This window comes from Electrophorus electricus, chromosome 7 (genome assembly GCF_041902795.1).
Source record: "Electrophorus electricus isolate QZ-2024a chromosome 7, ASM4190279v1, whole genome shotgun sequence".
In the NCBI taxonomy this organism is placed as follows: Eukaryota; Metazoa; Chordata; class Actinopteri; order Gymnotiformes; family Gymnotidae; genus Electrophorus; species Electrophorus electricus.
In genome coordinates, this window is record NC_137503.1 from 9,195,884 (window position 1) to 9,210,929 (window position 15,046).

At 43.5% G+C, this 15,046-nt stretch overlaps 1 protein-coding gene across 4 annotated transcripts in view; it reads left to right on the forward strand.

Annotated features, from left to right (window-relative positions):
- Window positions 1-15,046, forward strand: part of srgap3 (SLIT-ROBO Rho GTPase activating protein 3) — a 68,495-nt gene that overhangs the window by 18,454 nt on the left and 34,995 nt on the right. For all 4 annotated transcript variants that reach the window (XR_014124550.1, XM_035524678.2, XM_035524679.2 and 1 more), the window contains exons 2-4: window positions 1,889-2,084; window positions 8,682-8,844; window positions 13,055-13,117. Coding sequence is in view for 3 of the 4 variants with exons in the window: in XM_035524678.2 (XP_035380571.1) it covers window positions 1,889-2,084; window positions 8,682-8,844; window positions 13,055-13,117 (422 nt within the window). In the remaining variant the exon portion in view is untranslated. The remainder of the gene's footprint in view (window positions 1-1,888; window positions 2,085-8,681; window positions 8,845-13,054; window positions 13,118-15,046) is intronic.

The following is a 15,046-nucleotide window of genomic DNA, read 5'->3' on the forward strand; positions in this document are numbered from 1 at the left end:
AGTTCTGTACAGGATGTCGATGTAAGGCATGCACTCGCTCAGATAAACCCACAGTGTCATGGCTTTTCTTATGAGGAGTGGCTCGGAGAGCAAGGAATCCCAGGCAGGGAATGGAATCGAGCCAAATGAAGGCAGCCTGTATGGCATCGCGCTGTTCTCCTGAATAACTCTGTGATTGCTCATGGCCTCTGCCAGAGGCTGAAAGCTCACTTCCAGCGTGACCTATTTTCCCCACCCGCCCTGCAGGCCTGTGTGCTGCTGCTGGTCGGGGAGTGAAGTGGAGAGAGATTCTGAAGTCCCTGCCTGCCATTCGCAAAGAGCAATGCCAGGTCGTCCATTTTGTCATCAGACGTGCCAAGAAGCAAAAGAATTAAAAGCAAAAAACTAAAAAATAAAAGGAAAAGTTGCTGGAGGGTAATGCAGAGCTTTGAGGAAGGGCTGGAAGGTTTGGAAGAGTGGCAGGACTGGAACCACGGATGCTTTGGGCTTCCGTCCATATGTCAGGTGTAATAAAAAGGGGAGGAGTGAACCATAGGGAGCAGCAGCAGGTGGTGTTAATGTCTCTGTACCTGGAGAGGATGGTCTATGGAAAGTAACCTGAATGTCTCTGCACCTGGAGAGGATGGTCTATGGAAAGTAACCTAAGGTTGTGTAGCGCTACATGAACAGTGGCTAGGCAGCGTAACGTCACAGGAAATAACTTCCCTTGGAGCATCAGGGCTACGTATATTGTTAACCAAAATGCTTAGTTCCCTATCATCAACCAAGGCACCTACTCTTTATGGTGTATTTGGCTGTTTACGCACCCCCCAGCAGTATAAAGGTATACTTTATCACATTTGTGGGCTTTGAAAGCCCATAAATGGAATGTTTTTCAGTCTAACCAGATTGCCAGTGTATTTAAGAACTCTAGGTAAACAAATATGTGTAGTAGATCATGGCACGGGTCTATAGTAATACCAGTACTCTAAGCGATCTCAAATATTTCTGTTCTGCAACATGTGAATGCAATAGCCAATGTCAGATCTTCCTCGGATGCGTGGGGAACAGGAAGAATCCCAGACATTAAAAAAAAATTGAAAAGAATTTTAAGAATTTCTTGTCAGACTTACAGCCCTGTATTTGCCAATATCATCTGGAAATACCATTACTGATGTTTTTCTAATGTTGCAATATCTAAAGCTAGCTGTAAAAATGTAAAATATTTTGTCAGTTTTCTGCAGCTCTAAACACAAAATGAGAAACAGAAAAATTGTTGAAAAAGTTTTCCTTTGAAATGTTAATGTTAAAATGTTAAGCAAAAGACTTCATTTACCCTGATGCGTGCATCTAATTTCATAGAAACACAAACCTTAAAAAACATTGTTGTGTTTTCCCCCTCGATGATCTAAGTGCATTTTAAAGTAGCATTTGCCGTGACTCATGAAAGGAACTTTCCTTCGACACGTTAGACACTGCGGGACCCAGGGAGGTGGTTTGACGTACAGCGGGGATGTAGTGATCCTAGCTCTCCTGTTTGCCAGCTTGTCAAGCCACTTAAGAACCTTCTTCCTTTGAAGTAGCAGCAAGCCTTTCAGGAAGACTATGACATCAGATTTGATCTCCTTGTAAAATAGACCCCTTCGGAGCTGTACAGATGCAGCTGTACCTCAGTGTACTGCCTCACAAGCAGAATCATATGTGTCTCTAAAATCTACTCACACCGGTTAATCAATAACAAAGAAGTGAAAGCAATGTATTCAGAACCTACTCACTTACACTGGTTAATCAATACTTTGGCATCCAGAGTTATTGATATATATTTTTTTGGTATGTCAACATCATACTAAGTGGTGTTGTTTGGACAGAAGTTGATATAAACTTTTTGTGTTTGTGTGTTGTGTGTCAGAGATCCGTAATCAGTTGGTGGAGCAGTTCAAGTGTCTGGAGCAGCAGTCAGAGTCCCGCATCCAGCTTCTGCAGGACCTGCAGGAGTTTTTCCGCCGCAAGGCTGAGATCCAGCTGGAGTACTCGCGCAGCCTGGAGAAGCTGGCCGAGAGGTTCACCTCCAAGATCCGCTCCTCCAGGGAACACCAGCAGTTCAAGTAAGCCACTTGCCCACTACATGGCCAAGTTCTGTGGGGAGGGAGGGAGAGCAAAGAGGCAGGGAAGTGTGTGTGTGTGTCTCTCTGCGTGCGCGCGTGTTTTATATTCAGACCCTTCACTTGCGCTTGCACTCTTTGCCTCTGGACTCACATGTCCTTCACGTGCACGCTACCACATGCGCCTCCCTGCTGCATCTCCTTACCAGCTGCGTATCCAAAGGCATCCAGACTTAATTTCTATTTTACCCCAAACTTACAAAGTAATACCGAACTGAATTGCAACTCTTTCAATTAAGAGAAAGACAGCAGTCCCTTGAGGGACTGTGAGCTCGGCCGCACCCCTGCGCTCGGCGTTCCTGGACTTCTTTGCTGTGGCCGTAATGGAGCAGCACTTTGCGTGTATGAGGTTAGTGGGCACTACTCACTGTTGTGGTGTCCTGCCTGACCTGGGCTCCTGACCTGCCAAGGGGTAGTACTCAGGGTCTGTCGATTATGTAGTTAACAGCTCTGCTCTCAGTAACACCTCACTTCACCTTCTTCTTTATCAGGTGGGTCAGTGAAAATGTGCTGGGAGGAGTACACCGTTCCGCGTGTACTGGGGGGGAAAAGACTGCACAGCTGATAAGAGTTTCGTACAGTAAATGGAAGGCTCGAGTACGGCTGCGTGCGCAGCGCCATACTGTGCAGTCGCGTAGTGTGAATGTGTGTGCAAGAAGGCAAGCTGTCCCTGTCCCTGCTGTCCTTGTTGCCCCTGGTTCTCCTGCCCTCGCACTCAGCCTGTTGCGCTTGGAGACGAGACCAAGACTAATACTTGGTTTAGGACTGCACTTAGGCATTATTTTCTTGCAAAAACATCTAAGAAACTTAATTTCAAAAAAATCCTGGAGTGAAACCAAAGACACATTTTTGGTGGCTGCTGGCCAGTTTAAAAGATCAACAGAAAGCTCTTGAGCACACCCCCCCCCCCCAACACACACAATTTACCTAATTAATTAATTAATTTACCTGGTGAAACCTATTGTGTGAAGAGCGATCCTTTGCAGTGTTTTCATCTGCATGCACCGGGTGTTGGGGTCTGTGTGAGTGCGGCAGCTGTCAGTGTGCAGAATAATTTGAGGTGTGAAACCATGACTTTTGCTTGAGCCTTTCTAACACTTTCAACACTGCTCACCCAGCCAAACACGTCTGGATACAAACGGCCGTTCTCCCATGACACATCTAGTAGAAACTTTATCTAGCCATTACTTATATTTTTTCTTTCTATCACTCCTCCTGTCCTCCTCTCCCTCCCTCCCTCTCTCTTTCTGCCACCACCAAAATCATTCACTTTTTGCGTCTTTCTCATTGTGTGTCACTGTGTCCAAGTGTGAAACTAAGTCTCTCTTTGTGTGGGAAGTCATTTAACCTTCCCATTTATTAAACAGACTCAACATCCCTTCAGAATTCACACACTTAGCACACAATGAGTGAGGATGAGAGCACGCGTGCGCGTTGGGTTGCTTTAACCCATCCTGTCATATCTAGCATCACTGTGTCACTGTGGGTCTATGTTTAGTAGCACTGGATTCCTCACAATTACTGTTTCTCAGTCTCACTGCTTCTCAGGTTATAGGTTCTGAACTTGGTTCATTCGATTTTTGAAAGTCATATTCATAAATAGCAGTTACTTATCCCTAAAGGTGGCTGTTACTGTAAATTATAGTAAAACCTATTGTATTTAAATGACAAAGAATAAATGTATATTTTATCTTGGTACTCAACATTTAAATTTGTCATCAACAGTATTAAGAGGAATGTCTGTGTAGAAATTGTCCTTGAATGGAATCCTGGGATCAGCATGGTGCTTCCTGCACCAGTGCAGGCAGAAAGGCATGGCCCAGAGCACTGCAGGCTGGACCCAGAGCACTGCAGGCTGGACCCAGAGCACTGTAGTGTGGCTCTGAACCTTCTTTCCTCTCACACAACCTCTTCCCCCCCACCTACTCCAATCCTCTCCCACTTTCATTCATACTGTACCTAAATCTGTAACCAGTGGTAGGGAGCATGTAAATGCATACATGTATAACAGGATGTATCTATCACTCATCTTACTGAGGCATGTCTATGTGTGTTTGTGAGGTCGCAATATTTACCTATGAAGTACTGATGAGCACTCATTACATAATTGGTTACTCTGTGTTGTGAGTCTCCCTACCAATCACATGATTGTTCTGGGTGACATGCTGAATCATAGGATTCACATGATCCAACAAGCATGCATAACTGTAGTAGAAATCTTCAGACCAATCATTAATCATGACACAGCACGTGACTAATATAGTTTAAAGCATTCTGGGGTTGCAGTCTGTAGTCAGAAAATTTTAGTTGTTTATTCTATTTTAGTCTTTAATCCACACCATATGGTCCTATTCTGAACTCCGAGTGCTGGTCAGGCTGGTTTCCATCCAAGCTGGCTAGCGCCTGATTCATCATGGCCTCTTCTCTCTGGACCAGACTTTACTGGAGCTTGGAATTCATGGACCTATTAAACCTTGATAGTCAGATTGTGTCTGTATGTAGAGAAGGGGAGCCAATGTAAGATGTGCAAATGACCAAATGACTGCTGGATTTTACTGAGCTCCGAATACAAGGCTGGCAATGCATTTGAACACAACACAAAAACGCACACACACACACACACACACACACACACACACACACACACACACACACACACACACACACACACACCTCTCTTTGATATGATGTTTTATTCTACTACCTTCTTCCCTTTTTGGAAGAGAAGCTGAGCAAGCCACTGGCAACTAGACTGAAAGTCTTATGCTTAAGCACTATCACTTTGAGAGTTCAGACAAACCACATGCCCTGTTGAAGTGTTATGAAAGGGTGTGTGTGACTGTGTGATGTTTGACGCCTGAAGTGCCAGAGTAAAAGTGCAAGAGGCAGTTTGCATGCTGGCATCTTTTAAACCCAGTTTGAAACAGGGTCTTGTCATTCATCCACATAAAACTGAATTAGAGGTCTTCACATCTGTGAGCACTTACTCAGTGAAACACACAGATGTGTTGAATCTTTCACATGTTGGCACAATTATTCTCCTAATCACAGATCTCAGAAATTGATGGCTGATTTTAGATATTTGTTCTCTGCCCATGTAACTGTCAGGATGGCAGTACTGGTCTTACACTGGTATGGTCAAGGACAGGGCGAGAGTAAGGAAGTGGTGTGTGGATGCGAGAGACATGCACATGCTAGAATATTGCTCTGTTTGTCAGTTGCAAGACATTTCCCTAAGGAGCATCAGAACCACTCTCCCAGCACTTAGCTCCAAATAATGATACCCCACTCAGATTACACACACACACACACACACACACACACACACACACACACACACACACACACACACACACACACCGGCACACACACAGATACACACACAGACACGCACACAGAGTTATTACCGAGATTTTTTAAGGCCTGGTGACTCATCCATGGCTGTTGGTCTGTCCGGTGTAGAGGCACAGATCGGTGGCTGTCTGTCTCTGTGGCCTTGTCGGGCTTGTTTTAAGTTTCTATTCCACAAACAGGCAATAAATTGTACATTATGTGTACATACATGCTTTTATGTGTGTGAAAAGGTAATATCTGTCTGGTGTATGAGTTTGTGTGAGAGTTTAGTGAAGTCACTTGACTGACACTCTCAGGCACATTAAAATGGGCAACGCCCTCAGCATTTCTGTTAACCTGTTTAACAGCCGACCTGCTGCCCTTAATTGCTTTCCAAACCAGGACACAAGCAGGGCTAAAAACAGATAATTGCTGTCCTTTGACTCTTTTTGTGAAACTAGATCTCAGCCAAATTAGTGTAAAATAAGATGCTGGGATTTTGGATCTGGGACATATAATGATGCCCTGTCCAATGCAGAAGCCACACACCAGTCAGGACATCTTTAACACTGTTTGTCACTTTTGACCACTCAAAACCCTTGCCCCTGCTCATGCAAAAGTGGGCTATTATATCATATAAAAGCTGCGTGTGTGTGCAGTTACGGGGTCTTGCTCCAAGGCTGATATGATTGTGCATTGCCGACCTGTGAGGTTTGACGCTGGGACACTTTTGGCTGGGAAGGATATCGGCAAATTCCAGAGGCCCCTACATTACTGTTGAAACCGTTCGAGTTAACATAGCGCAACATGTAGCTGCCTCAAGGCTGCTGTCACACCAGAACAGCCAAATGTATTTTATTAAGACGGAAAAGGGCTAACTAAATAAATAAATATTTCATATGGGATTACATGGGAAAGCTCTGTGCGGTCAGCGATTCTTTAGAGGCTGATTTGAAACTTTGAAAATTTCACCATTTGCTTGAGTGGGCTCTGTGGGTGTGTGTGCAAAGGGGAATAGGGTCATTTAGAAAATGGACCATAAGCTCAGCTCATGCTTAAGAAGGTGATTAAGCACTTCAGTACCTAGACACATTAATCAGCAGATGTATATGCTCCATATGTGTGATCATGTGGTTTGGCTGCATGTTTGACTGGAAACATACATAAACATCATATGCTAGCAATAATCTAAGACTTAGACACATAAAATATATATTGGTAAAATTCTGAGCCGAACATTTTTGGTTGTGTTTGGCTTCAATTTAACACTGGTTTTGGAACTTTGCGTGTTGCGTTTTATATATATATATATATATATATATATATATATATATATATATATATATATATATATAAAATATTTCGCTATAAAATGGATTCCTATATGTGGTAACAGTCTGAATTCAGTGAATTGAGTTTTACTTTTTGAAGCTGGGAGTCCGAGTATATAAATATGCACATCCTGCTTTTTTCAACAACTCTTTAGAACAACACCATTAGCACTTTCTCTGAATGGAAAGATTCAAAATGAAATGCAGGAAAAAGTGGACGAGAGTAACGTCGCCCCTCAGATCTGGGTGAAGCAATGGCATTTTTCTTTGAGTGTTCTGGCGAGGTAGACTGGGCCAAAAGGCTGATGATGACCCAGTTCCACATGAGGACCCCTGGATCTCACAGCCCACATGGAGAGTGAAGCCAGGGCTGCTCTGTATTGTTCTGGAGCATTTCTAAAACAAAGCCAAGCTGCTGAAGTCTTGCCAGTTCTACTTTGCTCAAAAACTAACCAACCAAAGTATGATGATGATGATAAAATAATCATCTATAGGCTTCTGCATGGCATGTTCATGATATGTTTCTGCCATTTTTCTAGCTTCCTCCTCCTCTTTATGGTTGTGGATATGGAGAGGATGTTTTGTGCTCATCAGCTGGACATGATCAACCCTGTTGGGACTCCATCGTGTGCTCTGTGCATAATGATGATGTTTGGGGGGGGTTGTAGTAGACTTGTCTTTGCAGGAGCGTGTGGAGGATAAATCTATGGCACATTACACGCTGTTTACATGGCTCCATAAATATATAAGAGAAGAAGTTATGAAAGTATGATTCCCTGCCGGATTAATATCAGGGTTTTCACACACACACACACACACACACACACACACACACACACACACACACACACACACACACACACACACACAAAATGATAGTGCTTTGTCCCGAGCGGAGTGCGGCGGATTAACAGGCCAATAATGCTAGCCTCATCCTGGAAGAGAGAGATATGCACTTCATTAGCAGTGATTAGCATACTGCTAACTGTCACAAGAGGCTGCGCTTTGATGTTGGCACCCTTGTCCTCATGCTTGGAGAATGGATGCCTTTCCTACTCTCATATATCCATTATCTGAGAACTCGCCCTGCTATCTCACGGCTTCTCAGGATTTTCCTCCCCCCGCTCTGTTCGATTTCCATCCTCAGAGCTTCTTGATTGATGGGTGGAGATGGGAGCGTGACAGAGGACGCGGTGGGGTTGGTGGGGTTGGTGCTTAGTGGAAGCTTAAAGTCGTGAAAGCTGATTAAGCCTAGACTCGGAGACTTTCCCTCTGACTCATTATGACTAGCAGTGTTAAGGAATTAAGTGATCGATGTGCTGTCTCTACTCGTGTTTGTACGTAGATGTGTGTGTTTTGTGGTGGGTGGGGTAGGTGAATGTGTGTTGACTGAGTTATTCAGAGGGAATAAAGGACAAAGATAAATGCCCCCTAAGGCCTATGGCTGAGGTATTCGTGAACTACATGTCCGCTAATAACACAGCCAGGAGACTGAACATCAAAAACATGATTTGGGCAAAAAAGAAAAGTTAATTAAATGTTATTGTATGTTCAGATTCCTCCAACCATTAATGACATGCATGGGCTACAGGAAATCTGTATTGTTTAGTAGGTTTGCAAGTGCATAAGATTTTTTCCTGTGTAATGAGCCTATACAAGGGTATGGAGGTGATGTACTCCATACAGTACCAATAGACTAATAGCAGGATCACAGAACATTCTCAGTCTTCTGTTGAAAATGCTGTTTCTGTTGCATGTTTCATTTTAGTCATCTTGTAATTGTTTTCTTCATCCATTAATGATCTGCATAATGGAGGCAGTCATTGCTTTTTGCAGTCTTCATACCCCTGCATTCTGTCTGTTTCTGCACCTTTAGGAAGGATCAACACCTCCTGTCCTCAGTGAACTGCTGGTACCTGGTCCTGAACCAGACACGGAGAGAGAGCAGAGACCATGCCACACTGAATGACATCTACATCAACAACGTCATCGTTCGCCTAGCTCAGATCAGCGAGGATGTCATTCGGCTTTTCAAAAAGGTCCGCACCTACCCTCTCTCTCTGGCGCACGCTCGTTCACAAACAATTACACATGTACAGATGCAAAGAAACTGCAATGCTAACCTGTTTCAGTCTTAAGAGTACAGTGTAGTTGGGATCTCCTCCACAGATACTGTCTTGTACACGCTATTACAACTTTCCTCCCAAATGACTAAAGGTAGGTGAAATTAAAGATGAGATTTAACATCCCAAACCTACATTGACGGACATGTGTCGACACGTCACAGTGGCATGCTGTGCCGCGCTTGTCTGTGTTGGAGTTCAGTTTTGTACACGCTAAAAGGCCAGCACCCTTTCCCTTCACCGTTCAACTGCTGGGCGTGCTCGGTCCAGCACGTCAGTGCTGTCAGTGCATAGCCCACATTCCTGAGGTCTAACCCAAATACCAGCAGTGTGTTTACACCTGGCAGGGCTTCCTCTAGGTGAAACCCCACCCTCTAAGGCCCCAGTCATCAGCGAGCCAGCACACCACGCGCATGAGTCAACGGCACTATAACGTGCAGCGAATGGGAGGCGGATGCAAATGCTGAGATGACAGAGATTTATTAAGGGAAAATCCAGAATCGTGGTCATAATCACAGTCCAGGGTCCGAGAGCCAACACGGAGAGTCCGTGAATACATAAACAACGGGGAACCAAACAACAGAAAAGGGAAGCAGGCTAAACAAAACAACACTAACACAAGCAGTGATATGAACACACAGCTAACACAAGAGATCAAGAATGAGGCATAGATTAACAATGACCAGCCACAAGATTGAACAAACACAGGGTTTAAATGCATGTACCAATGAGGGATAACAATGTGACACTAATGAGAGGCGTGATATAAATGAAAGGTGTGGAAACTCAGACGAGGGGCGGAACAATAAAGAAGCAAAGCAAGTGAAAGATATGAGACAGGGTAACCATGACAACAGGATGCCAGGGAGAGGCCAATTGTGACAGGCATGCAGTGTAATGTACAAGGCACTGCTGTCTACTAGGCATTAGTGCTTGTGTTTAGCAGTGCTTAGAGTAGCTTGACCTTATGTATCCCTGGCTGGTTAAAAAATAGCAAGAGAAAAGTTGTTTTTTTTATGTTGGTGTGTTTAATGAAACAACAACATTTGAAATAACTTGTATTAGTGTGAAGAAATGCATTAAGCTGCATGGAGTTTTGAATCTGTAGGTCTGTCAGATCTCTCCTTCTGGTTTTCATATCCACACAGAATTCCAGAGACATTTGGTGCCATTTAAAGCATTCTGAAACAAGCTCAGAAAAGAGATCTTCTTAGCTGGCAATAATCAGGTTTATAGAGTTTTTACTGCTGGACCTTGACGTCAGCCAATGTATTTTCTCAGTTGGCAGTAGAAAGAACCATTTTTATTTATTTATTTTGCACCCCGAATTTGAAGGTCTCGCTCCCTCATGCTGGGAACTCAGTCTAATCTGCGTTTTTTGCACTCTGGGGCTGAAAGCATGGCACTTTTACATCATTTACGGTCCTGCGGTTTTAACAGGACATCTATAACGAGTGCTGTCCTAACTTCCTTTAACCTCTTTATGAATAAACATGTACATGTCCCAGTCTAGTTTCATGAAGCAGTCAGCGTAGCGGTGTTACACAGTATTGAGTGAATGGCATACTCTCTCCATGAGTTCACCATCCCATCTATGTTTCTTCATAGCATGTATAGGCTGTTATATAGAAATGTAATTTCACCCATGAAGTGATATTTGAGTTATGGCAAATTTGTGGGCTTGTTGTTCTTAAGGCTTCTACTGCATAGAAAAGACCTGATGCTCTTAGTGAGGAAGACTGTAAGAGACTGTGAGTGAGTGAGAGGGAGAGAGAGTGTGAGTGAGCGAGAGTGTAAGAGAGGGAGAGAGAGAGTATGTGAGTGGGTACTAGTTGTTATTTAGTAGAAAAGTACATGTAGAGATTAGGCAGATTCCAAGACTAATATTTGGAAGTTGCATGTATTAAATGATTGTTTAATATTTTGACTCATATTAAATAATATGCAATAAACATACATCATTTTAGTTTTTGCCATCAAATGGACAGAAATTGATGCTGCAGCAAGTGATTTCATCTTATTCATGACTTATTTTGCCTTAGGCTTTGCGTAATTAATGCGGCCCTCTGAATCTCTTAGATTTAGCCACCCATGTCTGTTGACATCTCGACAAAAGATGTTCTTTCGTACACACACTGGTCAGGGGCAGAGAGTGAATGAGTGAGTGAAGGGTAGAGTGAATGAGTGAGTGAGGGAGAAAGATGGTGAGAGGAAGATGGGAGAGTGACCGATCCCCAAACTTGGTCCTGTGCACACGCTGCACTAATGCTGCAGGCTCTATTGATCGTTGGTTATTAAAGCTCTTTGTGATTTATCAACATGAAGGGGCATTTGGGGAGCAGAGATTAATCATTCTAGCTGATGCCAAGGAAGAGAACCCCACCGCACATAGAGACGCAGTAGCAAAAACCCAAAAGGCCGCACTTACCCTTGCATTTGATAAATGCCTTAAATGTAAACGTAGCTAACTGTAGAATAAACATACAGTAGCTTATGTTAATGCTAGTTTTTTTTCTGTTTGGGGGAAAAGCATTCTTATTAAAGAAACCATACTGTGATATGATGTATGGCTGACAGAGTGTATTAATTTTACTTGATGAGACTGACTGGACCTTTGTGCTTCTTTATAAAATTAAAAGTTGCTGTAATTTGAAAATGAAATGTGATGTTGGCAAAAAATGGCTGTGATTTAAAATACTATTCATACCAGCTTGGCCCTGTTCGCGCACGCACTGTCACAATGGCCAAAACGAAAATGTAGGGAAGCTTTTACCTGCAAGGCTATAGGAACACCTTTATGCTTTTCCCCTGAGCCACAGACATCTGGGTTTCTGCAGCCTTTTGAAGTTGCCCATTCTCACCTTTTGCCCTTGTCCTTGTTCATTTCTGTTTGTCTCACCTGCCTCAATACCACCTCTGACACGTTGCATGATGGGTTCACAGTGAACCGAGTGTTTGTGGGTGTGCTTTTGTGTGGGAGATGGTGCAAAATAATTTTTTTTAATTAAGCATCCTCTTCATTCTTAAAAAAAAAACTTCTTAAATGCAAAGTGTTGCATAAAGGGCAGTGGTAGCTCAGTGGTTAAGGTACTTGACTTGTAATCGGAAGGTTCCTGGTTGAAGCCCCACCACTGACAAGTTCTCACTGTTGGGCCCCTGAGCAAGTCCCGTAACCCTTGTAAGTTGCTTTGGATAAAAGCATCAGCTAGATGCTGTATATGTATGTTCATATGTGTAGTAAAGCTTGAAAACTTCCATGCATCACTTCAATTTTTGCCATCAAATGGACAGAAATCGATGCTGCAGCAAGTGATTTAATCTTATTCATGACTTATTTTGCCTTAGGCTTTGCGTAATGAATGCAGAACTCTGAATTGCTTAGATTTAGCCACCCATGTCTGTTGATGACATCTTGACAGAAGGTGTACTTTCATACACACACTGGTCAGGGCTGCTAGTACGAGCATGCTAGCACTAAAATTAGACTTTACTGCAGACTCCACTCTGCCACTTCTGGTCCCTATCCTTGGCTTGTGGTCTGCTCACAAGCGAAATGCCTTAGTCAGACATGAAAGACCACCCTGATGAAAGACTGGATCAAATATCGGAGCGTTCGCTCTGATCACGACCATGCGGCTTTTCTTCCATGATCCAACAGGTTTGGATGTTGTCATGGTGTGCGACTTGGCAGAGCGTAATGAAAGGACGACCATTTACACTCCTGCTAAGTGTAATCACAGCAGAATTAAGGACTACACATAACAAAGCAGCAGCCACAGACATGATGGTTGAGTAGAGCCTGTGACCAAAGCACATCTAACCTCCGATGCCTGTTGGTGCTAGGCTGCCTGCAGCAGCTACCATATCAGATGTATGAACATTTAAACATTACGAACTGTATAAAACATATGACCATTAAACAACGTGTAATTGCAATTCCTTTTTTTGGGGGGGGGGGATTTCTGTACATGTTCTTTTCCCTAATGTATCCCCCAATGATATCATCTGTGTATAAAACCCCTTGAGATTTCATTTTTCTTCTTTAGTGTCTAATCATGTGTTTTACCTGTTAGCTTGACATGAAATTTGAAACCTTTTTTATTTGTGGTGTTTTGTTCTCTTCCAGAGTAAAGAAATTGGCATTCAGATGCATGAAGAGCTGGTGAAGGTGACAAATGAGCTTTATACCGTGAGTAAAACCTCTTCATCCCTCCTCCTCTCCATGTTTCCATCCTTCCATCCCTCCATTCAGCTCTGATCTTTTCCAAGGGGGCTCACGCCTCACCATAGCAACATGGCATTTGACCTGCAATTTTCATTGTTAGCCAGAGCCATGTAAGGAGGAAACTGTTGCTTCACATGCCTTGCTGCTGAAAGCATTCAGATAGTGATAGTGTGCAGTAAAGTGATAGTGGCGATGGTGACAACGATGAAGGTATTCATAGTGATGCCAGTTATAGTAGTAGCTGATGATGAAATAAAGCTTGTGGGCTTTCTCAACTGCAGTGATCCCTTTTAAATTACTTCTCTCTCTGTGTGTGTGTGTGTGTGTGTGTGTGTGTGTGTGTGTGTGTGTGTGTGTGTGTGTGTGTGTGTGTGTGTGTGTGTGAGAGAGCGCGAGAGAGAGCGAGAACTGTTCATGGTAGTTCCCCAGTGCAGCAGAAAAGCCCTCTGTGGTTTCACTATGCTGCGTCTCTCCCTCCCTCTCTCCATCTTTCAGCTTAATCATACAATGATGTTGTAAACTTTCCTCCTCAGTCAAGAAGAAATAAAGGACATCATGGTCTCTTGCCTTCTCTCTCCCTCCCTCCCTCCCTCTCTTTCTCTTTCTTCCTGGATGAGTTTCTCACTACCTCAGCTATTCTGCTTGTCCTGCAGGGCAGGCAGCCTGATATTACTCATTCAGCCAGTGGCAGTAGGAGCAGCAGATCAGAGCCCAGTCTCTACCCACTTCCATCTCTGGACTATAGCAGCTGCACTGTTAGCAGATACATAAAAAACAAACAAATAACGCTGCATTGTGTTTTAATGTTTTTATATTCACAGTGCTAGAGCTGCATATTAATTTTGCAGACTGCATAAATTGCACTATGCCTCTGATAGACTGAGGTAAGACAAAACCAGTATGTCAGAGACCATTGAATGTAGAGTAAAACCTGCATGTCTGAAAGACGGATCTCTCACTGTCGTAGCCCAGCTCTACCATGAATGGGAGCATCTGGAGGAGACGTCCGGAGCAGTGGCCGCCTCCTCAGCTGAAGGAAAATGGCATCCTCATTTTCTCTGTCACATGTAATATTCCAACATGCAGCGATGTCACTGATTACATTGTAAGACAATGGAAATGTGCGCCGTCTTGTGGCAGTCTTTGACACCCCTTGGGGAAATAAGTAAAAATAATATGCTACAGTAAAACAAATTGTGTCTGGCCACTGGGGGTGATCCCTGTAGCATGCTTCAGCAGAATGCAGTCAGAGTGGCGCTCTCGCACTTGTGTGGGCTAGCTCCCTGAGCAGCCTCCTCCACAAAACGTTGGCAAAGTTGCCAAAGTGTTCTGCTGAGCTCTGACAGACAGAGAGGGCCCGCCGGATCCTCCCTGCACCCTTGAGCCGTGTGCCACCTTGCCTAATGTTCGTGTGTCCCCGCGCTGTGCTACTGCTCGAAGCTGCTTACCGGTGTGCACGCATCCCCATGCCAGGCTTCAGAGTAGGAGTGGTGCTATGTATGCCAGGGTCACCTGGTACATTGTCCATTTCGCATAGCAGCGAAAATTTTCCAGTGATAGTGCAGTTATGCAGATGTTATCAAAAACAATAGTAAGAGACTACAGGTGCTGTTATAGAACGTGATTGATCCTGTGACCCTTTTATATTGAATAGGCCTTTGTTTTGAGATATCTTTGATATATATGGCTCAGTATTATGTTTTCAGATTATTCTGCTGTATTTGTAAATAATTTTACCATTATGGATTCTTGGTGCTCAGAGATGGTGGTTTAATAGCTTGACACTTAAAGATACAGCTTTCATGTGAAAATGAAAAATATTTCCCTCCAAAAACATAATATCCTCATATGATGAATTGCTGGGTCCTTACTGAAGGATGCATGGCTCAATAA